The 27421-nt window shown below is 60.1% G+C and overlaps 2 protein-coding genes and 1 long non-coding RNA gene across 4 annotated transcripts; 1 reads left to right on the top strand and 2 right to left on the bottom strand.

Moving 5' to 3' along the window:
* Positions 1-1954: 1954 nt before the first annotated feature.
* On the top strand, positions 1955-15672 carry GPR153 (G protein-coupled receptor 153). 2 transcript variants are annotated; one of them, XM_055262167.1, is made up of 6 exons: positions 1955-2228; positions 7998-8462; positions 8866-9295; positions 11494-11686; positions 12404-12588; positions 13025-15672. In XM_055262167.1, the coding sequence occupies exons 2-6, from the start codon at positions 8107-8109 to the stop codon at positions 13691-13693; spliced, it is 1833 nt and encodes a 610-aa protein (XP_055118142.1). In that variant the 5' UTR covers positions 1955-2228; positions 7998-8106; the 3' UTR covers positions 13694-15672. The 2 variants fall into 2 exon arrangements, with proteins under 2 accessions (XP_055118142.1, XP_063487233.1); XM_063631163.1 differs by having other exon boundaries at positions 2016-2228; positions 7891-8462.
* Positions 15673-17772: 2100 nt separating this feature from the next.
* Positions 17773-19124, bottom strand: HES3 (hes family bHLH transcription factor 3). Its single transcript, XM_055262184.2, has 4 exons — positions 19087-19124; positions 18877-18972; positions 18694-18775; positions 17773-18192 (listed from the first exon to the last, which is right to left on the bottom strand). The coding sequence occupies exons 2-4, from the start codon at positions 18955-18957 to the stop codon at positions 17819-17821; spliced, it is 537 nt and encodes a 178-aa protein (XP_055118159.1). The 5' UTR covers positions 18958-18972; positions 19087-19124; the 3' UTR covers positions 17773-17818.
* A 4727-nt stretch (positions 19125-23851) lies between these two features.
* Positions 23852-27366, bottom strand: LOC129472497 (uncharacterized). The gene is made up of 5 exons (XR_008653961.1): positions 27270-27366; positions 26436-26625; positions 25947-26047; positions 25443-25477; positions 23852-25065 (listed from the first exon to the last, which is right to left on the bottom strand). It is a non-coding gene; the product is annotated as an uncharacterized lncRNA (long non-coding RNA).
* Between the last annotated feature and the right edge of the window lie 55 nt (positions 27367-27421).

The raw sequence follows: 27421 nt of genomic DNA on the forward strand, positions 1-27421 counted from the left end.
TGCCCTGGGTTCAGAGCAATGAGGAGGCCACCCTTCCCAGCTAGCAGAAGGCCCAGGGCTGGCCACAGCAGTGCCTGAGCCCAGGGACTCACTGAGGGGGCCAGTTGCCCAAAGCACCCACACCCTTCACTTGAAGGTGGGCCCCGCATCAGACTCCCTAGTTCAGTCCTGGCTCAGCCGCTCATCCATGTGGCTTTGGGCAAACCAGGCACCTGAAAACCGCCTCCCAGGGGCGCCAGGCACTTTGCAGCAGAACCCAGCACAGCACGAAATAAGCCAGGGCCCCGGGGCAGCCATCGAGGCCATCTCCCACCTGCCCTAGAGCCAGCTGAGGCCGGGCAGAGGCACTGGTGCAGGCAGTGGGTCAGCTGGGCTGGCAGAGGGGAGCCAGGCCCAGACAGAGGCATAGCTCTCCATGGCCGTGTGTGCAATCTTAACTGTGGTGTTTCTAAGCGGCATGGCTCTCGGTGGCCATGTAATTAAGTGTGGCGTTTCTACCATTTCACCCCGAGTCACAGGCGAGACGCTTAGAAACACCACCCTTGATTACAGCTGCCCTGTGCCAGCCTCCCACTGCTGGTGGCCTATTTATAACCAGGACCACCTGGAGGGGGAGCCAACCTGTCCACAGAGGGCTCACTGGGGGCACTGAGGGCCCTGGCTGCCCAAAAAACCACGGGCAGTATAGGTGTGCATGGCCCTGGGTTCCCCCTTGCTCAGCCCCACACGTTATTGTGGGGCCTTTCTCTACCAACACTCCTTTTGTCTCATGGGACGGACCCTAAGACCCATCCTGGGCCCCCTAAAAGCTACTCAGGGACCTGGGGTGTGGGGACGGTTTAGGCAGGTGCAGGCTGTGGAGCAGCCCTGGCCAGACTGGGCAAGCTCCAAGCATCCGTTTTGGCTGCAATTGGTTTGGGTCTCCTCCTGGTCAGGTGCCTACTTTCCTCCAGACACAGGGGCGCCTAGTCATGGATGTGTCCCAGAGGCACGGAAGGACACTATGCCAAGCAGCCCCGGAGGCCTTGTGCCCATTGTGTGTGTGGTCAGGCACTTTCTAGAAAAGACAGCCCCGATCCTCAGGAGGCGTTCTCTCCAGGGCCCCTATCAAGGAGCAGGAGGGTTTCCGCCTGCATGGGGCCAGCTGAGGCTGTCAGTCTATGGGTGACAGCCTGTGCTCTATGAGGAGTGGTGATGGCATGAGGGCTTGGGAGGGAGGGGCGGAGCGGCGGGAAGGATGGGAGGAAGGGAGGAGGAGAGGGCTTCAGGCGCTGGGCTGCAGACCCTGGCCTCTCCCGGCTGGGCGGTGGTGCTCAGAGTTTCAGACAGAACATTTCTGAGCCTGTGGCGGTGGCGGGGACCACTCAGCAGCCCGGTGGCCCGTGCACTTTATTCCCTCAGTGGACCCCCCCAGGCCCAGGGAGCAGCGTGAATCCGTAACTGGCCCAACCTTGCCCCTCGCTGCCCCTGCTCCAGACTGGATTCCCAGTTCCTAGAAGCCGCTGGCCATGCGTCCCGTGTCCTCTCCACGCCCCGCCCCGATTGTTCATCTTAGATGCGGCTTCCTCCAGGAAGGCGTCCCTGAGCCCCAGCACTGGCCCCAAGTTCTCAGTGTCCATTCCTGCCCCAGCTCCCTCTGGCCCGCCGGCCCCCAGAGCTCCAGGCCTGGGTCTTGCCCCGGCGTCCAAAGGCGGCGGCCGGAGTGTGCACAGAGCCGAGCTGGGAGCCAGGGGCGCGGCACTGTCAGGAGGCGCCACCGGCCTAGGCAGGCTCGGCCCGGCCGCGGGCGGACGCGGGGGCACGGGTGGGCTGCGTACGGACGAACTGACGGACGGACGGACCGGCCGACAGACCGACAGACGGCCGCGCCTCTGAGCGGGTGGGGGCGGAGCGGGCCGAGGGGCGGCGCGGAGGCCCCGGCGGAGACATGCGCCCTGCTCCGCCCCCCGCCCCCGGCCGCCCGGCGCAGCAGCGGAGCGGCGGGAGCGGAGCGGAGCGCAGCAGCGGCAGCGGCGCCTAGGGGAGGGAGGGGCGGCGGGTCAGAGCCCACCGAGCGGAGCGCGCCGGCCGCCGGTGGCCGCTGCCAGCATGCCCCGGCCCGCGGGCCGCTCCGCCGCCAGCCACCCCCGCGGCCCTCGGCGGCCCGCGCTCGGCCCGGGGGCGCGGGAACCGCAGCCGGAGCCGGAGGCGAGAGCAGCGAGCCGGAGCCCCGGGCGCCCGAATGCAGGGTGAGCGCCGCCGCCCTGGCCCGGGGGCGGACGGGCGGGAGGACACCGGCGGGAGGACTCGGCGGGAAGGGAGGGGGCTTTCCGCGCTCTATCGGTCGCGGGGTCCGTCCGAGGGGCCACGAGCGGCGCTTAGCGCTGGCACCCCCCCCAACTTGGGAACCTTCGGGGTAACTTCCCCGGGGCCAGCCCCTCCCTCCGTCCCCCTGCATCGGGGCCTAGCAACGCCGCCCCCTGTGGTTCTCAGGGGACGGGGGCGGGGCGGTCTGGGGATCTCGAGCCCGCCCCTGCTCAGCGCAACCCGGAGGGGTCCGGGGGCCGCAGTCCCGCAAGGTTTCCCAGCCTGTCGCTCGGACGCGCCCTCGGGGTGGGGCAGGACTCGGGGCACCCACTGGGGACCAGCAGGCGAGAGCACGCGAGTCGGAGCGGGGATTGGGGGGCGGCGGGGGGATCGGAGCCCCAGGGGGTTGGGACGGTAAGGGCGGGGGCTTGGGGGGGCGTGCCGGAGATGTCGAGGCCTCGCGCTGGACGTCCCTCCCTGGGCGACGGCCAGGCCGGGCCCCGTGGAACAGATCGGCTGCAGCGCGGGCGGAGACCGGCGTGGGGGCAGAAGCCGGGGCGCAGCCAGAGCCCGGGGAATCCTTTCAAGTTCTGGGTTCTCTTTGTTGCGCAATGGGGCCTCGGGGCCGCGCGGCCTCATTGGCCCGGAGCCGTGACGTCACGCCCGGGCCCTGCCCGCGTGTCTTGCGGAGGGAGGCCTCATGGCCCGGGTGGGTGCCAGGCTAGTCGCACCTGCAGTCGGCTCTGCAGTGGGCGGGGAAGTGGGAAGTCCGGTCCTGAGATGCTGCGGGATGCTTTAAGTGCCCTGCAGGAGAAACTTCCCAGCAGGAGACAGTGCCATCCTGGGTCCCGTCGGCACTGTGGGGAGCCCAGCCTGGGGTCTGGCCCTAGTGGCCTCTCCATTCTATGAAGAATGAACAGAAAGCGTGCAATCCGTGGGTCTGTGGTCACTGACCCAGAGCCAGAGGGACACTTTGTTCCCACACAACCAGTCCTTTGTCACTCTGCACTTGGAACCCGGTGTCCACGCCCCGCCCCCCAGGACATACCTCTCCCATGCCAGGACTACAGCGCCCAGGAGTTCCTGGCCCCAAACCCAGCCCTGACACTATTCTCTCCGTGTTGCCCTGAGCTTCTGCCTGAAGTGTTCCCATCTGCAGTGTGGGGACAGTGAGACCTGCCCTGCAGACCTGAGGCTCAGAAAGACCTCAGCTCTAGGGACAAAAAAAAAAAAAAATGCCCTTTTCCCCAACATTTTAGGGTTTGAGAGGCCAGGACTTTGGTGTCAGGCAAGTGGAGTTTGGATCCTGGCTCAGGCAAGTGCTGGCCAGGGCAAGCGGCTTTACCTCTCCCTGCTTCTGCTGAACAAGCTTTACAATGGGAATGAATTGTGGGGGCACTCACTGGAGGAGCATGCCCGTGTGCAAGAGGATGCACGTGCCCCTGCCCACAGACCTAGAGCCTTTTTTTTTTTTTTTCTTTTTAAGACAGGGTCTCACTCTGTTGCTCAGGCCAGAGTGCAGTGGCACAATCACGGCTCACTATCCTTGACCTCCCCAGGCTCAGGTGATCCTCACACCTCAGCCTTCCAAGTAGCTGGGACTATAGGCTCACACCACTATGCCTGGCCAATTTTTTAAATTTTTTGTACAGATGGGTTTTCACCATGTTGCCCAGGCTGGTCTCGAACTGGGCTCAAGCCATCCACCCACCTTGGCCTCCCAGAGTGCTAGGATTACAGGCATGAGCCACTGCACCCTGCCTTCAGACCTAAAGCCTTTCTCAGCAGTAAGGCACCATTAGGCTAGATGAGAGGAAGAACTGGCACCATGAAGGGCTGGGCTGGTTGCAGCCTGTGGCTCTTTCCTTACCACCCTGCACCAGTAATCAACACGTGGACAGGGTGGGCTGGGCAGGGCCAAGGTCACGGGGCTAGACAGAGTTTGTTGGGCATCTGAGGGAAGGTCTCCCAGTCTCACAGCCGAGGCTGCCCTGGGCAGGTAGAATTAGATGCTGACCTGCTGGGTGCATGCTGAGTCCAGTTTCCTATTTGATAGCGTAAAGACCACTGGTGTCTGCAGCCCTCTCACCCACAGCGCTTACTCACACTGTGTCTGCTCTGAACCCCCAAAAGGCTACCAGGTACCCCAAAGGCCGGAGGTGGCCCAGTGCTCCCCTCACTCCTGAGGCTAGTCTGCCCAAGGTCCTGGTCCCAGTGAATATGTATCTGCCCACAGGTCTGAGGCTCCCCGGCACCTCCAAGCTCAGTGTCTTGGCCCATAAGAGACAGCACGAGGCTGGGTGCAGTGGCTCATGCCTGTAATCCCAGCACTTTGGGAGGCCGAAGCGGGTGGATCACCTGAGGTCAGGAGTTCGAGACCAGCCTGGCCAACATGATGAAACCTCATCTCTCCTAAAAATACAAAAAATTAGCAGGGCGTGGTGGCGGGCACCTGTAATCCCAGGCACTTGGGAGGCTGAGACAGGAGAATTGTTTGAACCCAGGAGGCAGAGGTTGCAGTGAGCCGAGATCCACCCTGGGTAACAAGAGTAAAACTCCATCTCAAAAAAAAAAAGAAAGAACTCTGGACAAGACAAGCAGGGGGCCTGCCAGCTGGTGGCTGGGACATCGCTGCCTTCCCTGCCCAAGAGCCAGGGGCCTTGGCTAAGGCGGCAGTGGCCCCCCACCTTGAGCTGGAGATACTTCCTCTCTGGGGGACATGGGGCGTGTCTGGTACTGTAGATGCCCATAAGGACCACAGCATGAGAAAGAGAGCAAATGAGGCTAAATGGGCCCTGGGTGAGAAGGGCCAGTTAAGTGTGAGCAGAGCACAAGGAGGCCTTCACTTGGCACTGGGCTTCTCCCACACTGCCTGCCTGGGCTGCAGCCAGAGGGCTGCCAGGCTGGGAAGGGTGAGGGAGGGACTCGCTGTGCAGCCCTCTGGCAGGATGGGTGCTTCCCCGCTCCCCACCACGTGCCTGCTGCCCAGCATCCTGTGTCCCTGACTCACATGGAAAGGCCATCGGCACTTCCTCTGACTTCAGAGTCAAGCTCTGGTCTGGTCTACTGGCTGTCTCCAGGCCCTTGCTGCCCAAGCCAACCAGAGCATGAGACTGGCCACTACCCCAGAGCACCCACTGTGTACCAGACCTGGGCCCAGGGCTATAGAGATGTGGCTCCTGTCCACCTCAGACTCCCCGTGGAAGAAGCATGGCAGTCTCTTAGAGGAGAAGGTGGAGGAACCTTGCCCCAGCCATACCGCTGCTGTGTGGGGGCTTTAACCTCAGCGCGGGGTCCTGGCTCTGGAAGACCAGCTGGGGGCTGACGTAGCAGACTGCCTGCCCCCTCTCAGGGTGGTCAGGAAAGTGATGACCATCTCCCTTCCCCAACAGGTCCCTTGGGGAACAGGAGAGGGAAATGGAGGTTCAGGGGGCATGGTCCTCCAGGACATGGCCTCATGTGGCCTGATGAAGTGGAATAAATTAAGGCAAGTGTGTCAGAGATGTCCACTGTGGGGGGCTGTGGCATGGGCTGTGGGAGGATTCTGGAACATTTGATGGAGAGAGGACTTGTTCTGGGATGGTGCCAGGTCACGCACAGGACAAGAGTGCCCATCTGGGCCCACCTTGGCTGGTTCCCTGAGGATGCAGGTAAACTGGAAGGAAGCCCAGATATTGAGCTTTGACCAGGAGTGGACGGAAATGAGGGAATACGCACTTATTGGGCACCCCCGTATACAGCCCCTGGGTGTCAGGGACATGGGCAGGAGGGTCCTCCCCGGGAGTGGAGAGGAGAGTGCAGCCTGATATAAGCCAGGGCCAGATAGGTCATGGTGCCCCGGGGCCTTCCCTGCCCTAGGGCATTCGTGCTGTTGTAACGCGGTACTTAAGACGCAGTAACTCATGAAGAACAGATTTATGTCTCACCGGGTGTGGGAGCACTTGCCCTGTAGTCCCAGCTACTCAGGAGGTTTAGATGGGAGGATCACTTGAGCTCAGGAGTTCGAGACCAGCCCAGGCAACATAGTGAGACTCTGTCTCTAAAATATAAAAATAAGGCCAAGCACGATGGCTCATGCCTGTAATCCCAGCACTTTGGGAGGCTGAAGTGGGCGGGTCACTTGAGGTCAGGAGTTTGAGACCAGCCTGGCCAATATTGTTAAACACTGTTTCTACTAAAAATACAAAAAAATAGCTGAGCATGGTGGTATATGCATGTAGTCCCAGCCACTTGGGGAGCTGAGGCATGAGAATGGCTTGAACCCGGGAGGTGGAGGTTGCAGGAGCTGAGGTGGTGCCACTGCACTCCAGCCTGGGCGACAGAGCAAGACTCTGTCTAAAAAAAAAAAAAAGAAAAAAGAAAAGAAAGATTTAAAAAATACACATATATATAATTTTTTTTTTTCAAAAAAGAAAAGCTGAGAAATCCAAAATCAAGGTGCTGGCAGGTTTGTTATCTGGCAAGGCCTTGTCTGTGCTTCAAAGATGGTGCCTTGAACGCTGCGTCCTCTGGAGGGGAACAGCACTGTTGCTCACATGGCAGAAGAGGGAAAGCTCCTTGAGAGAGAACTCACTCCCAGAAGCCCTTTTGTAAAGATATTAAACCCACCCATGGCCTAATCACCTCTTAAATGTTTCATGGCCAGGCACTATGGCTCACGCCTATAATCCCAACACTTTGGGAGGGAAGGCTGCTTGAGGCCAGGAGTTTGAGACCAACCTGGGCAACACAGCGAGACCCCTTCTGTATAAAAAAATTAAAATTAGCCAGGCAGGGCAGGGCATGGGGCTCATACCTATAATCCCAGCACTTTGGGAGACCAAGGCGGGTGGATCACGAGGTCAGGAGTTCAAGACCAGCCTGACCAACATGGTGAAACTCCATCTCTACTAAAAATACAAAAATTAGCCAGGCGTGGTGGTGCATGCCTGTAATCCTAGCTACTCAGGAGGCTGAGGCCGGAGAATTGCTTGAACCCAGGAGGTGAAGGTTGTAGTGAGCCGAGATCATGCCATTGCACTCCAGCCTGGGTGACAGAGCAAGATTCCATCTCAAAAAAAAAAACAAAAAAAACAAAAACGTAGCCAGGCATGGTGGTGCATGCCTGTAGTCCCAGCTACTTGGAAGGCTGAGTGGGGAGGATCGCTTGAGCCCAGGAGTTCCATGCCACAGTGAGCTATGATCTCACCACTGCACTCCAGCCTGGGTGATAGACCAAGACCCCATTTCTAAAAAAAATAGTCTTACCTTGTAATCCCAGCACTTTGGGAGGCCGAGGCGGGCAGATTACGAGGTCAGGAGATCGAGACCAGCCTGGCCAACATGGTGAAACCCCGTCTCTACTAAAAATACAAAAATTAGCCGGGCGTGGTGGCAGGCGCCTGTAGTCCCAGCTACTCAGGAGGCTGAGGCAGGAGAATGGCGTGAACCCGGGAGGCGGAGCTTGCAGTGAGCCGAGATAGCGCCACTGCACTCCAGCCTGGGCGACAGAGCGAGACTCCGTCTCAAAAAAAAAAAAAAAAAAATTCTTACCTCTTAATACTATTAGAATGGCAATTAAATCTCAACACAAGTTTTAATTAAATTTCAACATAAGTTTTGCAGGGGACTTTCAAAGTGTAGCGCTCGCCATCTCCCATCCCAAGTACCCAAGGGCTACAACACTGTCGCCAGAGCAGAAGTCATTGAGTGCCCACTGCCACCCCTCACAGATGCTCGTGGTCCCCAGCATCCCTGAGCCACCAGGAGTGAGGGCTGCTGCTCCCTGCGACCTGGCTCCAAGGAGGATGCCACAGCCGCCTGCCAGCTCCGGTCTGCACCATGAGTGATGAGCGGCGGCTGCCTGGCAGTGCAGTGGGCTGGCTGGCATGTGGGGGCCTCTCCCTGCTGGCCAACGCCTGGGGCATCCTCAGCGTTGGCGCCAAGCAGAAGAAGTGGAAGCCCCTGGAGTTCCTGCTGTGTACGCTCGCAGCCACCCACATGCTAAACGTGGCCGTGCCCATTGCCACCTACTCCGTGGTGCAGCTGCGGCGGCAGCGCCCCGACTTCGAGTGGAATGAGGGTCTCTGCAAGGTCTTTGTGTCCACCTTCTACACGCTCACCCTGGCCACCTGTTTCTCTGTCACCTCCCTCTCCTACCACCGCATGTGGATGGTCTGCTGGCCCGTCAACTACCGGTGAGCACGTGAAGCTCTGGGGTTCTTGGGGTTCTAAGCAGGCGTGAAAACAAAGACGTATCTGGTGTGCCCATGTGCACACAGGAGTGGCCACACCTGTGGCATGCTGGGAGGGCAGGCAGGCTCAGGAGGGGCTGCTGTAAGCTGCTGGGGTCACACACGTAGCTTTGCATGGGTAGACACAAGCAGCCAATACAGAATGCTTGGAAGAGGGATGTGTGACAATGTTCACAGTATCTCCTATGCAAGGAACAAGGTCCCGCCACACTGGCTGTGCCATGACTATGATGTACTGGGGGGTGTGGGGTGCCTGGGTGGTGAGGATCCCCTACAGGTCCCCAGAGGCCTGGGGAGGGCCTGTGGGTGATGCCAGATCCCTCTGTTCCACCCTGCCCCATGCCAGGCTGAGCAATGCCAAGAAGCAGGCGGTGCACACAGTCATGGGTATCTGGATGGTGTCCTTCATCCTGTCGGCCCTGCCTGCTGTTGGCTGGCACGATACCAGCGAGCGCTTCTACACCCATGGCTGCCGCTTCATCGTGGCTGAGATCGGCCTGGGCTTCGGCGTCTGCTTCCTGCTGCTGGTGGGCGGCAGCGTGGCCATGGGCGTGATCTGCACAGCCATCGCCCTCTTCCAGACGCTGGCTGTGCAGGTGGGGCGCCAGGCCGACCGCCACGCCTTCACCGTGCCCACCATCGTGGTGGAGGACGCGCAGGGCAAGCGGCGCTCCTCCATCGATGGCTCGGAGCCCGCCAAAACCTCTCTGCAGATCACGGGCCTCGTGACCACCATAGTCTTCATCTACGACTGCCTCATGGGCTTCCCTGTGCTGGTGGGTGACAGCGTCGGGTAGGCGGGCCTGTCTCTGGGGCAGCCCTGGGGCTGCTCATACTCCAGGCATCAGGTGGTTGAGTCCTCAGACCCAGTCCTTTGAGATGGGCTTGATCATCGTCCCCATTTTCCAGATTTGGAAACCGAGGTTCAGAGAGGTGCAAAGACCTGCCTAGAGTCAGGGCAGCCTGGTGGGACTTGAGCCCACATCCGGCAACTGCAGGGCCCAGGGCCTTCCTGCTGCAGTGCAGAAGAGTTTGCTCCCCTCGCCCAAGGCCCATTTTTTTTGTTTTTGTTTTATTTTATTTATTTATTTTTGAGAGAGAGTTTTGCTCTTGTTGCCCAGGCTGGATGTGCAATGGCACAATCTCAACTCACTGCAACCTCTGCCTCTTGGGTTCAAGCGAGTCTCCTGCCTCAGCCTCCCAAGTAGCTGGGATTACAGGTGCCCACCACCACACCTGGCTAACTTTTTTTTTTTTTTTTGTATTTTTAGTAGAGACAGGTTTTCACCATGTTAGTCAGGCTGGTCTCGAACTCCTGACCTCAGGTGATCTGCCCGTCTCAGCCTCCCAAACTGCTAGGATTACAAGCGTGAACCACTGCATCTGGCCTCAAGGGCCGTTTGATGCAGAGGTGGGATAGCATGCCCATGGGTTTCCTGGTGGGTCCAGGTCCCAGGATGGACAGAGGGAGCTTTGGTGCCATAGGTAGGTAGGGGCGCAGGATCAGGAGACAGAGCAAGGCCAGGGCGGGCCTCAAATGTCTGTTGGGGAGTTGCACTTGATACTAACGGCTGGGGAAGGCCAAGGTGAGGCTGCTGTGAGAAAGGCCTTGCCAACAAGGGTCTGAGGTCCAGAGGGGCTGCCTGGGGTCCTCTTGGTGAAGCTGGGACCAGCTTGGCCCAAGAATGAAGTCTGGACTCAGTAGCCAACCCCTCCCCCCTGCAGGACTCTATGCCTGTCCCCGAAAGGTCTGCAGTGAGACAGGGAGAGGACTGGGGCAAAGACCAGCCTGAGGGGTTTCATCCAAGCAGCAGGCAAGACTGCCTTCCCCGAGTCACTGCAGGACATGAGGACATGAGCTCCAGAATGGTGACTCGGGGGGTGGCAGCTTCAGAGTCGGGGCCTTGCTCAGGAGGAAGCCCCCACTGCCCCACCCCCAGCAGGCCTGGTTCCCCCCAGCTAAGGGTCCTCGTGTACAGTGGGGGCTGGCAGCCGGTCCCTGTGCAGATGGAGGGCAGGGGCTTCATGAAACAGCAAAGACCCACAAGGCACCTCGCGAGCAGAGTGGGGACAGTGGGGGGAGGGGCGGGGCTGGGAGGGAGTCAGAGCCACCCCCGCTTCTCTTATGGACAGGGAAGAGGGTACAGCTTGTGGGGCCACTCCATGCTGCTGTTATAAAGTGTCCAGAATCTTCATCCTCTAGAGCATGGCCTGTTCTTAGCCCATTTTCCAGATGAAGAAACTGAGCCCCAAAGAGGTTTAGCAGCTTTCTGAGGGTCATGTGGCCCACAAATGGCAGAATCAACATACCCACATCATCCACACTTTCACTCTTTTGTGGCAATCACTTAAGTATCGTTCTTTGGGACAGAGCAATGAGGGCTCTCCTGGGAGAGGAGGAATGCAGGGTCCCTGGGCAGGGACCCAAAAGCAGGGGTAGGGCCGAGGAGGCCACTGGCTGGGAAGGGGGTGGCAGAATCTTGAACAGCCTTGAGACCTGGTTCTCTAAGCTTCAGTTTCCTCATCTCAAAAAGGGGATGGCAGCCGGGCACAGTGATTCATACCCGTAATCCCAGCATTTTGGGAGGCCGAGGCAGGAGGATCTCTTAAGCCCAGGAGATCAAGGCTGCAGTGAGCCATGATTGAGCCACTGTGCTCCAGCCTGGGTGACAGAGTGAGACTCTGTCTCGAAACAAAGCGGGGAGGAGGTGGTAATCCATGTCCCACTTCTCTCCATGGGCAGCCAGGAGGGAGACAGAGCAGGACCACCCGGTGCTGCCCAGTAGCCAGGTAGCTCCCGGAGGGCGGGGCTTCCCACTGCCACGCTCGAGCTCTTTCCTCCCCAAGGGCCCCTTCTCCTTGGCAGGTACCCACCTGTCAGACCTGCTGTACACATGGGGAGACCGAGACTCAGGGGGAGCTTGTGTGATGGTGGGGGGTCCTGCAGGTGCCAGGCCGAGCCCTGTGCCCACAGGTGGTGAGCTTCAGCAGCCTGAGGGCCGACGCCTCAGCGCCCTGGATGGCACTCTGTGTGCTGTGGTGCTCCGTGGCCCAGGCCCTGCTGCTGCCTGTGTTCCTCTGGGCCTGCGACCGCTACCGGGCCGACCTCAAGGCTGTCCGGGAGAAGTGCATGGCCCTCATGGCCAACGACGAGGAGTCAGATGATGGTGAGGATGGCCTGAGAGTGGCCCCGGGGAGAGTGGCATCTGGGTGAGGTCATTGGGATTGGCAGGAAAACGGCTGTCAGGCAACCCCACTAAGGTGACTTCATTCTCAACCACCAGACACCCCCTGTGTCACCCCAAATGTACTTGAATGTCCAAGGGACCTAAGCCAGGTTCCCACAGGGCACTCTCCTATCTGGCTTGGCTGCCCCAGGTTCCAAGTAATGGGATGTTCTGGTTAACAGACAGCAGGGTAGACATGTCTGCAAGTGCTCCAGCGGAGCTCCTGGGCTCACCCCCCAACCTCAGGGATCCCCAGCAAGCTGCCCTGGGGGCTCCTGCAGACCCAGGTCCTGTCTGGATACCATTACCAGCAATGCCATTACCCTCAGCCCAGCCGGTGCTCTGTCCAGGCACTGCCAGCCCCTTGCGTGTGTTATTTAGTCCTCCCAAGATCACCTCTGGTCCCACCGCATGTCCTAGATAAGGAAATTGTCTCAGTGAGTGACCTCCCTTCCCAGTCTCACAGCTAAAGGGTGGCATATTTGGGATTTGAACCCAGAACCCCTCCCCTTCCCTTTTTAGCTAACCAGCCCCCTACCTTGTTTATGTCGGTTGGGTCAGGGGGATCCCTGAGATTCCCTCCCGGATGCCCCCAAGTTTCCATGGCCCTAAGGCTCTGTCCCCCTCCCCACCCCACCCCACCCCCCCACCTTACAGAGACCAGCCTGGAGGGTGGCATCTCCCCGGACCTGGTGTTGGAGCGCTCCCTGGACTATGGCTATGGAGGTGACTTTGTGGCCCTAGATAGGATGGCCAAGTATGAGATCTCCGCCCTGGAGGGGGGCCTGCCCCAGCTCTACCCGCTGCGGCCCTTGCAGGAGGACAAGATGCAGTACCTGCAGGTGAGCACAGGGCTGGGGGAGAGGCCGCACCTGCGGGTGGCAGAGTGTCCTGACCTCCCCGAGGCCTCTCCACTCGGAGCCCATCTCACGCCTTCTGCGGTCGCAGGGGTGGCTGTCACCATCCAAGGACGGGCTGTCCAAAGGTCACACAGCTTGTTTGGGTGGGCCCCAACCGCCACCCCCATGGTCCCTGTCACATAAGTTATCTCCTGCCGGCTCAGTATCCTCAAGGAGCGCCCTCCCCAACCGACCCCAGCTATCTGCCACAGCCCTGCGGCTCGAAGAGACTGTACCAAACCTCACAGCTCCCAGCCAGGCTGCCCCGGCGCGCAGCCTGGTCCCTGACCCACGGAAGGCCCTTCCCCGGGGTGGAGAAGGGTTTGTCCCCGTTTTCCAGGAGGGCAGCTCGGGGTAAAAGCCAGCCGCGTCCTGACAGGTCCCGCCCACGCGGCGCTTCTCCCACGACGATGCGGACGTGTGGGCCGCCGTCCCGCTGCCCGCCTTCCTGCCGCGCTGGGGCTCCGGCGAGGACCTGGCCGCCCTGGCGCACCTGGTGCTGCCTGCCGGGCCCGAGCGGCGCCGTGCCAGCCTCCTGGCCTTCGCGGAGGACGCACCCCCGTCCCGCGCGCGCCGCCGCTCGGCCGAGAGCCTGCTGTCGCTGCGGCCCTCGGCCCTGGACAGCGGCCCGCGGCGAGCCCGCGACTCGCCCCCCGGCAGCCCGCGCCGCTGCCCCGGGCCGGGCCCCCGCTCCGCCTCGGCCTCGCTGCTGCCCGACGCCTTCGCCCTGACCGCCTTCGAGTGCGAGCCACAGGCCCTGCGCCGCCCGCCCGGGCCCTTCCCCGTTGCGCCCGCCGCCCCCGACGGCGCCGATCCCAGAGAGGTCCCGACGCGCCCAAGCAGCGCCCAGCGGAGCCCCGGGCCACGCCCCGCTGCGCATCCGCACGCCGGCTCTCTGCGCCCCGGCCTGAGCGCGTCGTGGGGCGAGCCCGGGGGGCTGCGCGCAGCGGGCGGCGGCGGCGGCAGCACCAGCAGCTTCCTGAGCTCCCCCTCTGAGTCCTCGGGCTACGCCACGCTGCACTCGGACTCGCTGGGCTCCGCGTCCTAGGACCGCTGGCGCCTCCCCACGGACGCCAGGCAGGCCAGCCCGCTCTCCGGGGCCACAGCACCAAAGACGCCCGCCTCCGCCCCGCGCGCAGACACGCGCCACCCCTCCCAGGGGTGAGGGGGGCGTTGGCCTCAGCGTTTGTCTTCCGGCTCATCCCAGCTGGCCTTGTCCCAAGGGCGACGGCTGCCCCGGACGACTGCGCGCTGGGCACCGCGTGTCCCGGGCCGAGTGAGGTCGGGCCTGGGGAGCTGAGTGACATCCCAAGCTTGGGCTTGGGTAGTGAGTGACATGTGCACACGTCCAGCTGCGCCATCGCCAGCCCTGGGCAACAGGACGTCGGGAGCAGGGAACCTGAGACAGGGCCACTGCGGGATCGGACAAAGCCCCGCCTTGGAGAGGCTGAGCTGGAGCCACTGGACTCCCCAGGGGCTTTCCACCCACACTGCACCATAACCGCCACACCCGTTGGGGGGCGGGTACAGAGGGTCTCTAAGCACGGGGTCTTCAGAGCCCGAACAAGCTCTGATCAGGTCTCCCTGCTTCCGACCTGTCCTGCCTCAGTTTCCCCATCTGTGATGAGCAGGTGACCACGTTAACTCTCAGGGCTGTTTGAAGTCTCTTGGTTGTAGGCCCTGGCCACTGAGTGGCCCAGGTGTGAGAGGTAGTCTAGAGCCCTCTGCGGCCTTTGTGGAGGTCCGTTTTCAGCTTGTGGCCTGGTGTGGCTCCCTAGGCCTGAGGCCTCCCACTCTCAGTGCCCCCTGCCCCCTTGGGAACCCACACTCCACCCCAGCTAAGCACAACACTCTGCACCACCACCAATGGCACCTCAGCCACCTTGACCACCATTAGTGTCCCCACCCTCATTACTCTGCCATCGTTGCCTGTCCCCACCACATCAGCTCCCTCCGTGGCTCCCACCATGACGCTGGCAGGTGCAAGCGGAGAGCACGAGGGCAGCAGAGCCTGGGCTTCCGTGTCCCTGTGTCATCCCCAGCCTCACTCCCCACCCGTGCAGGCCTGGCCAGGAAGGGATCCTGGCAGGGTCTTCCAGGTTCTCAGCTCAAGGCCAGGTCCCGGGCAGGCATCCAACCCCTGGGAGCAATGTATTTCTTTGCCTTCCCTCCTGGGCAGACCCCTTACAGGCCTGGGCATTGCCATGGCCCGTGGGTCTTCCCAGGCTAAGGAGAACCAGGAACAGCTATAACCTTGAGCTGGTGAAATAGGGCAGATGAGAAGGTTGTCTCCTCCAGACCCCTACCCCTATACAGTGGCCCAACAATATGAAGACCTGGGGTAATTTCCAAGGTCAGCATAGAGCCTGCCTGTGCCCAGTCAGGTGGCCAAGCCCATCTCTTCATCCTTCAAATAGGGTCCCGCTCCCAGAAGAAGCTGCTGGGGTGGGGGTGGGAGACTGCCTAATCCTGTCTCTGCTTCAGAGGCCCCTCCAGTCCCTGGCTGTGGGGTAACTGGGGGTATGAGCTGTGGCCACAGGTGAGCAAGGCAGGGAACTGCAATCCAGCCCTGGCCGCGGGAGGGGCCATCTCTGGCCAATGCTGCTGTGCCTTCAAGGACTGACAAGTTACGTAGGGGCAGAAGTCGCCAGGTAGCCATCGTCTCCTCCATCTGGGGGACGTCTGTCCACTTGTCACCTTAGGTTTTAACTCATTTGTCACCTTGGGGTTTTGCTCTGTGTGTTTCATATCCAACGGCAATACTTGCAGGGGGACAGAGTCCCCTAAATCACTCCAGTCCTGCGGTTTTTACAAAAATAAAGGGGGAGACCCCAAGTGGAGGACCCTGGGCCTGGAGCTGTCTCCCAAACTTTGTCCAGCATCCAGGCCTGTTCCCTGGGCTCACTGGAGAGGGAGTTGTCTTCATAGCACACCCAGAGCCAGGGATCCCTTTGTAGCTTTTTGAAAACTGAGCATTTATCTTCTGTACAGGACCCAATAAAAAACTTCCTTATGATTTGCACCTGGCGTTCCAAGGCTGGTTTCATGGAAAACCCTTCTACAACCCCACAGCAGGGCTGGCCAGCTGCCCTTAATGTCTTCCTCTGGAACCTGAGTTCTTCTGGTAGTGTGCCATTTTTGGGGGGTTGGACTTGCTCTCTGTCTTTAGACAAATGCTCCAGTCCCACCAGCCAGTGAGGAGTGAGATGGTCCTGGAGTAGCAACAGGGTGAAGCAGTGGAGGAAAGGCCCTATTAGCCCAGGTGGCAACCCCTGCCCCAGGGTTGGCACCTGGGGCTGCTAGTCACTGTGAGCTTGAATGAAGAGAGCGAACAGGGCAGGGCAATAGGAGCTGGGCCTAAGCCGCTTGGGACTTGTTGAGCCCCTGTCCCCCCGCGCTCCCCTGGAATTTGGAGGAAGGACCTTTGGGTCTACAGTGCAACACCGCCACCTGGTGGACCGAAGAGGGATTTGTCCTGGCCTCTACCCCACCTCACACCGCGGGAAACACAGACCCGAGAGGCTACCCTGGACGGCGACAGCCGGGACTCCCACCCTCGCCCCAGCTCCAGCGAGCCCACTAGGTGCGACAGTGGAGCTGGGTTTTTGAAGGGCCGTGGGTCCCTCTCCACGCGTTTGGACCAGGACGGTTTTAGTGCCCTGCAGGTCAGGGCCGCCCAAAAAGGGAAGAGCTTCTATAGAAAGTTGGTATTTGTGGTTCCAAAAGATGCACCTAAGTAGGCATCGCAAAGGTGGGAGACATTAGACCTCTGGTGTCCTCTTGATACAGACTTCACAGATTCGCGCTGGCTTTATTCTGAATTACATACAAGGTGTCGGGAGGAGGTGCCAGGATCTCTGACCCCACAACCCAAGCTGCCCCTCGCTGGCCCGGACTCCTGGGCCAGAAGCCCAGGAGAAGAAAATCTGACTTGAGAGCCTCCCACCACCGAAGTCCGTGCGCAGCAGTGACCTCACTATGGACCAATAAAGTGGCGTAGCGCGCTCCTTTTTTTTTTTTTTTTTTTGAGACAGAGTCTTGCTCTGTCGCCCAGGCTGGAGTGCAGTGGCGCAATCTCGGCTCACTGCAAGCTCCACCTCCCAGGTTCACGCCATTCTCCTGCCTCAGCCTCCCGAGTAGCTGGGACTACAGGCGCCTGCCACCACGCCCGGCTAATTTTTTTTTTGTATTTTTTGTAGAGACGGGGTTTCACTGTGGTCTCGATCTCCTGACCTCGTGATCCGCCTGCCTCGGCCTCCCAAAGTGCTGGGATTACAAGCGTGAGCCACCGCGCCCGGCCAGCGCGCTCCGAGAGCCGTCCAGGGTTAGGATTCTCTGGCAGCCCTAGGGATCTGGAGCTGCGGGGTCTACGGGGTCCGGGCTTGGAATGTGGGCCAGGGTCTTTGTCGAGCGGAAGGCGTTCCCCTCTCCCACGAGAGGCACCGGGTTCACTTTTGCAGCCCTCAAGCTGGTGCCACCAAGCAATGGGTCCCTTCCAGGAACCGCGTGGGCGGGGCGTCCCGGTGGGGCGGTGCATCTTAGGGGAGGGGCTTCTGAGAAGGGTGGGCCTCGGGGAATGCGCCAGCCTGGTGGGCAGCACCGCTTGCGGAGGAGGTCGTTGGAAGCCAAGAGGATCCCGGGTTGGGGGAGGCTGGGGGCCCCTCGCCGGCGGGGCGGGGCCAGGCGCGCTTTGTGCCGGTGGGAACCAGGCGCCCGCGGTCCGCTGAATGGTCCGGGGCGGGGCAGCGATTCTCCTCGCTGCGAGGGGTCAGCTCTGCGCTGTTGCCAACTGCGACATTCCCACGGCTGCGCGGCAACCGGGCGGGGGTGGGGGCGGGCGGGTTGCCCGCCAGGGGTCCCTGGGAAAGGGGCGCAGCCCAGGACACCCCCTCCCAGCCCCTCCGGAGGATGGGCGGAGAGCCAGCGGTCCGGCGTGTGTAGCTGGAGCTGGAGTGGGGGGTGGATTATACCCAGACGCGCAGACCCACTCCGGCAGGGCTGGGGGTATTTCCCTGCGCTTGCTCGGTGCGCGGCCCGCTCCAAGCCACCCCCGCCCCAAGACCAGAACGGACGACTGGGGGGGTCCTGGCAGTCACTGTGGGCGTGCTGAAAATAGTCCCTGTGTCGCGAGACCAAATAGGGAGCGCCTTCAGTTCGGGCCATCCCCGGGGCTTCACCAGGGCCGCCACACGCGCAGGCCCAGCCCGGGGCTCTCGGCGCAGCGACTCGACGCTGGCTGCGGCGGGGGGACGCTGGCGGACGAGCCCGGGAGACTTCCGGGGACGAGGAGCGGGGGTGGTGGGGACCGCGGGCGGCCGGCCGCCGGAGCAGGAGCCCAGACGGCGAGGGTGCAAGGGCCGAACAGCGCGGGCGCCTCCTGGCCCAGCCTGGCGCTGTCCATGGTGCTGCCGGCGGCGCGCTCGGGCACCAGGGGGCAGCGCAGGCCGCCGCCGACCTCATCTCCGCGCCGAAGGAGCTGGCTCACGCCGGGCAGGCAGCTGCGGAAGCCCGACGGGTGCTCGGCTCCCCTGGGCACAGGCCAGAGCCCTGTGGGGAAGAGCGGACGCGAGAAACAGGGAGGGGAGGGGAGGGGAGGGGAAGGGGGAGGGAGGGGAGGGGGAGGGGAGGGGAAGGGGAAAGGAGGAGAGGGGAGGGAGGGAGGAGAGGGGAGGGAGGGAGGAGAGGGGAGTGGGGGTGGAGGGGAAAGGAGGGAAGAAGCGTGTTGAGGAAGGGAAGAGGAGGGCGGAGGTCAGACGACCCGAATGTCTCCCCCGGGGTCCAGACCTACCACCCAGATTGCAATCGCACAGCCAGCCCGGGCTTTACTGCTCCTCCCTCGCCCCCTAGCGAGCTGGGGCCCCCTCCTCACTAGCTGCCCACCTGCCTCCGAGTTGTCCTCTTTATATTTGCTGTCTTGCTATGTTGCCCAGGCTGGTCTCAAAAGCCCGGGTCAAGCGGTCCTTGAGGCATCCCTCTTTATTTGGCCTTGTGCATCCCTGGCTCTGATCCCACAAGCCTCCCCCTCCTCCCTCCAGCCCTCGCCTGTACCTTGCAAGGAGTTCTGAAGGCTTCTCATGTACTTCACGCTCAACTCCAGGATGTCGGCCTTCTCCAACTTGCGTTTCCGGATCTACCCGACCATGGAAAGGTCTATTAGGCCGGCCTCCCGAGGTGGAGAGAGGGAGGTTGGGATCGTATCACCCACCCAACCCCACCCCACCTGAGTCTCACCTGGTGCGAGTAGTGTTTCTCCAGCAGCGACTTGAGCTGCTCCAGTGACACATTGATGCGTGCCCGGCGCTTTTTCTCCATCAGCGGCTTGGAAATCTGCAGATGAACAGCCTTTAGAGTGCAGGACTGCCACCCTCCTGCCCTCTGCCCCCCACCCCCACCTCCCTCCCGGGGAAGGGTGCCTGCCCCTCGTCCCTCAAGACCCCAGACCTTTCGGAAGTTGCCGGGGAGGCTGCCCCGGGCAGCAGGCTCCGTGCCCATGTTGCAGTCCATGTGCCAGTGCGAGGCAGCGCCGCCTTTATAGGGACCCTCGTTTACATGTCAATGAGGCCCTCTGGACTCTGGAAATCTCGAGGAGGAGGGGACCAAAGGAGGACGCACGGAGAAGCTCCCCACCTCCTTCCCTCAGCCCCCTCCCATAGCCTAGGCTTCTTCTCACCTGCAGGACCCCCCCCTGCCTCCTGAGGGACCCCCCCTTCCCCTTTCTCTGTCTTTTCCTTATCTCTCTGGCCCCCACCACTTCCCAAGTCTGAGGACCCTTGCCATGCCCACCCCCTCCATGCCCATCCTCTCCCAATCCCTGTAAGTTCTCCAGTCCCACTTGCCAAGTCCTTGATACCCTGGAGTGCAAGCATTCCAGGGGTCACCTACTGGGGAGGTACATGGGCCAGCTGGCCACAAGCTGCCTCACTGACTATGACAGGGCTCTGGGCTCCCTCGGGACTGATGAAGATGCCAAGGCAACGCCTCTCTATGCACTTCATGCTCTGGCCATACCCGCAACGCCACATTAGTTGCCCTAATGTCGGGACAATGCAGCAATTTTCTGCTTGTGGCTGCTCAAAGCCGGGCACAAGCCGAGCCCTCCGGGGCCACGCAGCAACATGTGTCCCATTAAAGCGTGCAGCCCACCCGCGGGGCCACAGCCAGCCTCATCCTTGCTGGGGCCTTGGGATTGGGAGGGGTCCTGGTGAGGGTGCAGCCTGGGTCCTGTGTTTTCTGACACTTCTAGGATCCAACGCGGACTTCCCACAGGAGGCAGGTGGGGTGAACCCGGCTGCCTCTCTCTTACTCACAGCCCTGGGCTTCCAGGCTGAGTGGCTTTGGTGGCAGACCCTGTCCCCATGGAGAAGCACTACACCCATGAGCCTGCTGTCAGCTCCACGCACAGGTGGTGGTGGCAGGAGACCACTGACATTCTGGGAAGCGCTCCAGGCCACACTCGGAGAGGTCCAGGGCCCGCACCCCAATCCATGATTCAGACTATGGCAGACCCAGTGGAGGAGGCGCCTGGAGCACTTGCCCCAGGATGGGCTAGGCCTACAGCAAGGCTCTGGGGCCATCCCCCTGGTTGGACTCCAGGAGGCTGAACTGTAGTTGCTGTGATGGACAGGAAGGCTGACCTCCAGGAAGTCCCTGCGTTCAAACCTAGACACCTCCCATGGGCCCTCATGGCCTTAGTTTTGGGGCTTGTAAAATTATATTTTGAACAGTGCAGCCCCCATTGCTTCTGAGGGTGACAGGGAAATCGCAAAAGTTCTGCAGCTGAGCCCTGTGGCAGAGGAATGAACAAACCGGCTTCTGTGTAGGGACTCACGGTGGGGTGCGCCCCCCAGCTCTGTCAAGCCGGGGCATCTCCCCCCAGCCCGCCCCCGCCTACCCTCCCCAGGATAGCGGCGTTCCCAGGCGCCAAGCAGTGTGGAGAATTGCGCCACGCCCTCCCCCTTTCAGGCCGAGGCAGCGGCAACAGCAGCTCTGGGGCTCTCTCCAGCCCGGGCCGCAGGGCCCGCGGGCCAGATCCGGGCCGACCCGGGCCTGGGAGGGCGGCGGGGGCCGAGACCAGGCGGCGGGCGCTGGCACGCGCCGGGCAGCTTTGAAGCGCCAGGACCAGCCGGGCCGGGGCGTCCTCCATGCGACTCTCTCCGAGCTTGGGGCGGTGGCGGCCCGGTACAAAGGCACCGCGGGGCGGGCGGGCGGCGCGGCCGGGCACAAAGGGGGCAGCCGAGTGTTAAGGGCATTGTGTGGGCCCCACAAAGCGGCGCCCGAGCCCGCCCCCGCCCTCTCGGGGCCAAACTCCGGGCGCCCCGCCGGGCGCGGACTTCCAGCTGCTGCACATCTGCACAGAGGCCTGGCGCGCGACGCGCCCCGGCGGGCCTCCCCCTCCCCGCGTTCTCGAGCTGCGGGGCAGCGGGGCAATTTGTCCTCTAATTACAATCCTTCCCTATAAACCGCCGCCCGCGCCTTTCAACTCGAGGGCATTAGCAAACCAATGGCCCTCCGCGCAGCTCTCGCGGCCCGCAGCTGGGTGCCGGCCCCGCCCCCTCTCCTGAGTCCAGGCCGCCATAAAGGGGCCCCGGGGCTGCCCCCGCCCGAACCCCGACACCCGCCGTTCCCAGGGCCACCACCCCTAGCAAGCCCGTCCCCTGGGATTCCAGTCGCACTGGGTGGGGCCGCTCACGTGGATAGCTTAGTGTTTCTTAAGCAGTGGAAAATTGACCGCAAAATGCGCTAATTCGCAATGTTCTGCTTTGGCTGCGGCAGGCGAGGCCCGCCTTAAGGCCTGGGCGGAATTCTCAGGCGTCGCTCCGCCCTGGTCCACTGAATGGACTTCCGCCTCCGCTGCTCCCCGACCCCAACCCCGACACTGCCCGCCGCGCCCCCTGTCCTGTGGCCCGTTTTCGGTCAGTGGTCTCCCCTTCTGGAATGATCCGCCTACTTTCTGGCGCCCCCACCCGTGGCTCCTCCATCACAAACAGCCTCCTTGGCCCGCTACTCGCCTTACAGTGGCCGAAGGTCGCGCAGGATCAAGGTGGGGAGAGATCTTGGTGCGATTCCACCCTCCCCTTTTCCGAGCTCTGAGCCGAGTTTCTCCCCACCATCGCCACTTTACCCTCACTTCTTGCTGTTACCTCTGGCAGCCACTTCCCCTACTAAGTTAAAGTCATTGTGCTTTGCATCTGACAAGGTCACTGGGAAAGACAGCAGACTAGTCTCTACAGGGACCCTTCCCGGAAACCCAGGCTGAAGACTCGGGGTCCACCCTCCACCCCAGCCTGTCACGCTGATTACAAGCCCTGAGTCTGGGTATCCTAGCACAGCCTCAGGCAGGCCTGCCTCCAAAGGGGCTCACAGAGACCAGGAGGTATTTTCAGAGCTGGAGGGGGAGTGGCAGTGGGTTCACCCTGTCCTCTGAGGGCAAGCAGGACAAAGCGCTCTCGCTCTCGGGCTGCCAGGAAGGGCATGGACCAACTTAGAAGCGGGGCTTACGCAAGCTGGGATGTAGGCCACCAACTCCCTTTCCATCTTTAGCATCTGGGGTCCCCAAGGCGGCCTGGAAAGGAGCACAGGTCCAGGAGGAGAAGTGGGGAGACCCAGGCCCCCCTCTGCTCATTCAAGGAAAAAAACTTCCTTCTTTAACTTCTGAGGGCTCTTAGAGCCTCCAAGGCTGCTCAGGGCCCCCTCCTGTCTCATGTTGGGGAATTTAATGCAGAAAGTGACAAGTGTCTGTGCCACCCCTTCCCTCATTTGGTTTTCTTGAGTTTGAAAAAAAAAAAAAGAACATTATGTCAGGTCTGGAACCAAGTAGGGACAGGTTTTCGGGCCCCAGGACAAGAGCCCTACCTGCGTCCCATCCCAGAGGATAGCCGTGTGGCTCCATGTGGCAGCCCCTTCCCTTCTGCACTTCCAGGGGTTTGAACCAGTGCTAACTGGTGAGTGCTGCACAGGCTACTGTGCATGCAGGTGACTGGAGGGAGAAATCTGTTGTCCCCCTCTGCAGATGCATTTCAAAGTGAAAGGAAGTGATTGCTCCATGTAATTAACTATTGGGACACACAGCAAAAGCTCTGAAATGACTCAGCCAATTGTCTCCAGATGCGGTTGGAGAGGCTGCGATTGTTTAACTCTCTTTAGCTGTGTTGGGGCTCCCAATAGCCCAGCAGACAAGGGCCCTTCAGAGGACAAAGGCCGGGACTCCAGTGAGTGCATCAACGCTAACCTGGCCCAGCTCGGGGAGAGTGAATTCAGAAAGACCCCGATTGCCCGGCCTTTTGTGTTTCTCTCCAGCTGGCTCTAATCTTTAAATATTTACCCGGCTCCTTTGTGCACATATGACTTGTGCACTTTGGGCTGATGGTGCTCATAAATTACATATCGTTTACCTGTTTTCCAGCCTAGAGAGAGGGAGCTTTCATTCCTTTGGCCTGGAATGGCCAGAGGAGGGGAAAGAAAACTTTTGGAAGACAGGGATTCCCTCCTGGGAAGAGCTGCGGCCACACTGGACAGGCCCATCCCTGCGGCCCTCCCAGCCTCCATATGGACAGTGGATGGAGCAGAGGCCTGTGAATGACTGGGAGCTGCAGGGACCGACTCTCTTAAAAAAATCACCAACCTGGCCAGGCATGGTGGCTCACACCTGTAATCCCAGCACTTTGGGAGGCTGAGGCTGGTGGATCACGAGGTCAGGTGTTCAAGACCAGCCTGGCCAACATGGTGAAACCCCGTCTCTACTAAAAATACAAAACTTAGCCGGGTGTGGTGGCAGGTGCCTGTAATCCCAGCTACTCGGGAAGCTGAGGCAGGAGAATCGCTTGAACCCAGGAGGCAGAGGTTGCAGTGAGCTGGGATCGTGCCACTGCACTCCAGCCTGGGCAACACAGTGAGACTCTGTCTCAAAAAAAAAATAAATAAATAAAAAGAAGCCTAATTTCATCTTGGCCTGGAGTTTAACTTGGAAATAGCACAATGGTTCTCAGGGTTCTCTAAAACAGGAGGTATCCACACTCAGGAAATAAAGCCACCTCAGCCTGTGGGCGGATGGCAGGAGGGGGAGGGAAGGGGGAGGCTGCAGAGGGACCTTCCTGCATGAGAAAGGGCTCCCTCTGTGCCTGCCTCGAAAGCTCCTAGAACAAAACACATTCAAATGCTTATTTACAAGAAAAGTCAAGCAAGGCATCCCAGGCAGAGCACTTTTCCCTTTTTTTCTTATATTTTTGTAGGTGTGTTGTCCCCAAGCATGGAGGGCTAGGTGCACAGTGGGTCTGTTTTAACAGATTGCTTTCCTCTGTGGCGGGAAAGCAGGTCCCTGCGTGGGGTCTGCGTGTTTCTGTGCATCTCCATGTGTGTGTTTCCCTGTGTCTATGTGCAGCCCTCTGCATGTGACTTTGTTTCTCCGTTTTGATGCCTGTGTCTGCTTAGATCTGCTTCCTCTCCTTTCTCCTCCATCACTGCTCTGTGAACCCCGGGCCCTGACAGATTCGGCAACTCCAGCAACTTCTGAGAATTCTTCTTCCCTGGAGTCCGGCCCCACCTGGGAGGAGACTGCTGCCTCTCCCTTCTTTCTCCCTTCTCCAAAATGAGGCTGATGAAGAGGGAGGGGCCAAGGGGAGGTGATGGGCAGAGGAGAGAGCATTGCTGTGGTTCTCCAGTCTGGTTACATATTACTCTACAACCCTGAGTGGCAACAGTCCCTGGGGGTAAATCAGGGCTATGATACATTGAGGAGGGCAGAAGCCAGGAAGGGCTTCCCAGGCACAGTGGGTTTTGGCCCCAGGACCAGCTCACTTCCAGGGGTGAAGGTGCGATGAGTGCCCTCTGGTGGTCCTGAGGCGTCCTGGTGTAGCGGGAGATGTCCTGAGTCTGTGGGAGACCACAGGAAACTGGCGGCAGTCACAGGAGCTCTCAGCTCCCGGGAACATTCACATCCAGGCCTCCTTCCCATGTGGCACTGCAGCTGGGGGTGACTTTGGTTTTTAAAACATTAAATCTCTTTTCAATTCCCATCCACCAAGTTTAGCAAGTTTTCTGAGCACCGTTTAAAGATGGTACTGGAGCTAGGCGCAGTGGAGCATGCCTGTAGTCCCAGCTACTCAGGAGGCTGAGGCAGGAGGATGGCCTGAGCCCAGGAGTTTGAGGCTGCAGTGAGCTATGATCTCGCCACTGCATTCCAGCCTTGGCAACAGAGTGAGGCCCTGTCTCAAAAAAATCAATAAATAAAATAAAGTGCTACTGGGCTTTACACAACAAATACCAATCTGTGCCAGAGAAATAAGGATCCCCACTGTACAGGAAACAGAGGCGCATAGAATGGATTTGCCAAGGTCACAAAGCTAGGCTGCAGAGGTGAGAGGTCCGGGATTCCAGCCCAGGCTCTCCATCCAGCTTCCCAGGTACCAAAGCTCCTGCCAGGACCTGCAGGGACAAGAGTGGAGAGGTGAGGGGCTCGGATGCAGGGCTCACAGACCGCCTGCCTCTCTCGCTGACCCACCACTTGGTGCCAGCCTCCCCGAGGGCCTGTCCCCATCCCTTCTCAGCCTTGCTCCCTCCTGCCTCTGTGCCTTTCAAACGCCGAGCCCTCACTCCCTCCTTGATCTCATTTCCAATGGAGGGCAGGCTGTCCATCCCCGAGGGCCCCAAGGCCTAGCTCTGGCGTCTGTTCCTCGCAGCCTCCTCGCCCTGCCGCCCTCCAAGCTGAGGGCCTCCCCTGGGGTCCCTCTTTGCTCCCCATCCTTGCTCTCCTTCTGCCCCCACTCCCACCCCTGCAGAGTTTATTCCAGTTGTTCACTTACTGGCTTTTCTCCTCCAGTGCAGCTCTCTGAGCTACCTGAGGTGAGAGAATTTACTCTTTAAAAAGTAAAGAACAACTTCTGATTATAAAAGTAATCTATGGGCCGGGTGCGGTGGCTCATACCTATAATCCCAGCACTTTGGGAGGCCGAGGCGGGTGGATCACCTGAGGTCAGGAGTTTGAAACCAGCCTGGCCAACATGGTGAAACCCCGTCTCTACTAAAAATACAAAAAAATTAGCTGGCCATGGTGGTAGGCTCCTGTAATCCCAGCTACTCAGGAGGGTGAGGCAGGAGAATCACTTGAACCCGGGAGGCGGAGGTTGCAGTGAGCCGAGCTTGCGCCATTGTACTCCAGCCTGGGCAACAAGAGCAAAACTCCGTCTGAAAAAAAAAAGTAATCTATGTTCATTTTAGGCAGTATGGAAACTGCAAAAACACATAAAGACAATAAAAATCACCAAGAGTGCCACTACCTAAAGATAGGCCGGGGTAGTGGCTCATACCTGTAGTTCCAGTGCTTTGGGAGGTTGATTGGAGGATCGCTTGGGCCCAGGAGTTCCAGACTGCCGCACTCCAGCCTGGCAGACACAGTGAGACCCTGCGTCTAAAAAAGAAAAAAAGAAAAAAAAAGGTACATGCCGGGCGCGGTGGCTCACGCTTGTAATCCCAGCACTTTGGGAGGCCGAGACGGGCGGATCATGAGGTCAGGAGATCGATACCACGGTGAAACCCCGTCTCTACTAAAAATACAAAAAGTTAGCCGGGCGTGGTGGCGGGAGCCTGTAGTCCCAGCTACTCGGAGAGGCTGAGGCAGGAGAATGGCGTGAACCCGGGAGGCGGAGCTTGCAGTGAGCCGAGATTGCGCCACTGCACTCCAGCATGGGCGACAGAGTGAGACTCCATCTCAAAAAAAAAAAAAAAAAAAGGTACATATATAGTCGGCGTTATACCATTTTGGCTGATAGCTCGATCATTTTCCCAGGGTCAGATACCTGCCCTTTTTCCCCAAGTGAAGTCAGGATCACACCGAAAAGCTTTGCCTCCTGCTATTTAAAAACCTAATATAGGCCGGACGCAGTGGCTCACGTCTGTAATCTCAGCACTTTGGGAGGCCGAGGCGGGCGGATCACGAGGTCAGGAGATCGAGGCCATCCTGGCTAACTCGGTGAAACCCCGTCTCTACTAAAAATACAAAAAAAAAAAGCCGGGCGCAGTGGCGGGCGCCTGTAGTCCCAGCTACTCGGGAGGCTGAGACAGGAGAATGGCGTGAACCCGGGAGGCGGAGCTTGCAGTGAGCCGAGATCGCGCACTGCACCCCAGCCTGGGCGACAGAGCGAGACTCCGTCTCAAAAAAAAAAAAAAAAAAAAAGAAAACCTAATATATCCTGAGCATTCCCATCACCGTCGAGCCTTGTTCCACAACAGGAATTGAAGCGGGCGGTGGTCCTGTCGCATGGATGCCCAGGTGCCGTTGTCCAGGCCGCTTTCCAGGGACCCGCAAAGGGAGGGTGGGAGGTCGCCGCACTCGGCCGAACCCGCGCCCCAGGGCGTCTGGTTTTCGGGGACCACGCAAGGCCGGCGAGGGTGCGGCCGTTTCAAACTTTTTTTTTTTGAGATGGAGTGTCACTCTGTCACCCAGGCTGTAGTGCAGTGACACAATCTCGGCTCACTGCAACCTCCGTCTCCCTGGATTAAGCAATTCTCCTGCCTCAGCCCCACCAAGTAGCTGGGATTAAAGACGTGCGCCACTACGCCCAGCTAATTTTTGTATTTTTAGTAGAGACGGCGTTTCCCCATGTTGCCCAGGTTGGTTTCGAACTCCTGACATCAAATGATTCGCCAGCCTTGGCCTCCCAAAGTGCTGAGATTACAGGCGTGAGCCACCGCGCCCGGCTTGTTTCAAACTTTACATTGCTTCTTGGGACAGGAACCTCCTGAGTTTGGGACTAAGTTTGAACAGAGGCTGGCGGCTACTTCT

The sequence above is a fragment of the Symphalangus syndactylus genome, chromosome 22 (genome assembly GCF_028878055.3).
Source record: "Symphalangus syndactylus isolate Jambi chromosome 22, NHGRI_mSymSyn1-v2.1_pri, whole genome shotgun sequence".
Classification (NCBI taxonomy): domain Eukaryota; kingdom Metazoa; phylum Chordata; class Mammalia; order Primates; family Hylobatidae; genus Symphalangus; species Symphalangus syndactylus.

What these genes read in the sequence shown, in the direction of transcription:
- GPR153 (XM_055262167.1), top strand. Translation starts at nt 8,107, where the DNA reads ATGAGTGATGAGCGGCGGCTGCCTGGCAGTGCAGTGGGCTGGCTGGCA. An exon ending in CGACGAGGAGTCAGATGATG is followed by an intron (nt 11,687 to 12,403) that starts GTGAGGATGGCC and finishes CCCACCTTACAG; the next exon opens with AGACCAGCCTGGAGGGTGGC. An exon ending in ACAAGATGCAGTACCTGCAG is followed by an intron (nt 12,589 to 13,024) that starts GTGAGCACAGGG and finishes GCGTCCTGACAG; the next exon opens with GTCCCGCCCACGCGGCGCTT.
- HES3 (XM_055262184.2), bottom strand. Translation starts at nt 18,957, where the DNA reads ATGGAGAAAAAGCGCCGGGCACGCATCAATGTGTCACTGGAGCAGCTC. An exon ending in AGAAACACTACTCGCACCAG is followed by an intron (nt 18,776 to 18,876) that starts GTGAGACTCAGG and finishes ATGGTCGGGTAG; the next exon opens with ATCCGGAAACGCAAGTTGGA. An exon ending in CCTTCAGAACTCCTTGCAAG is followed by an intron (nt 18,193 to 18,693) that starts GTACAGGCGAGG and finishes TCTTCCCCACAG; the next exon opens with GGCTCTGGCCTGTGCCCAGG.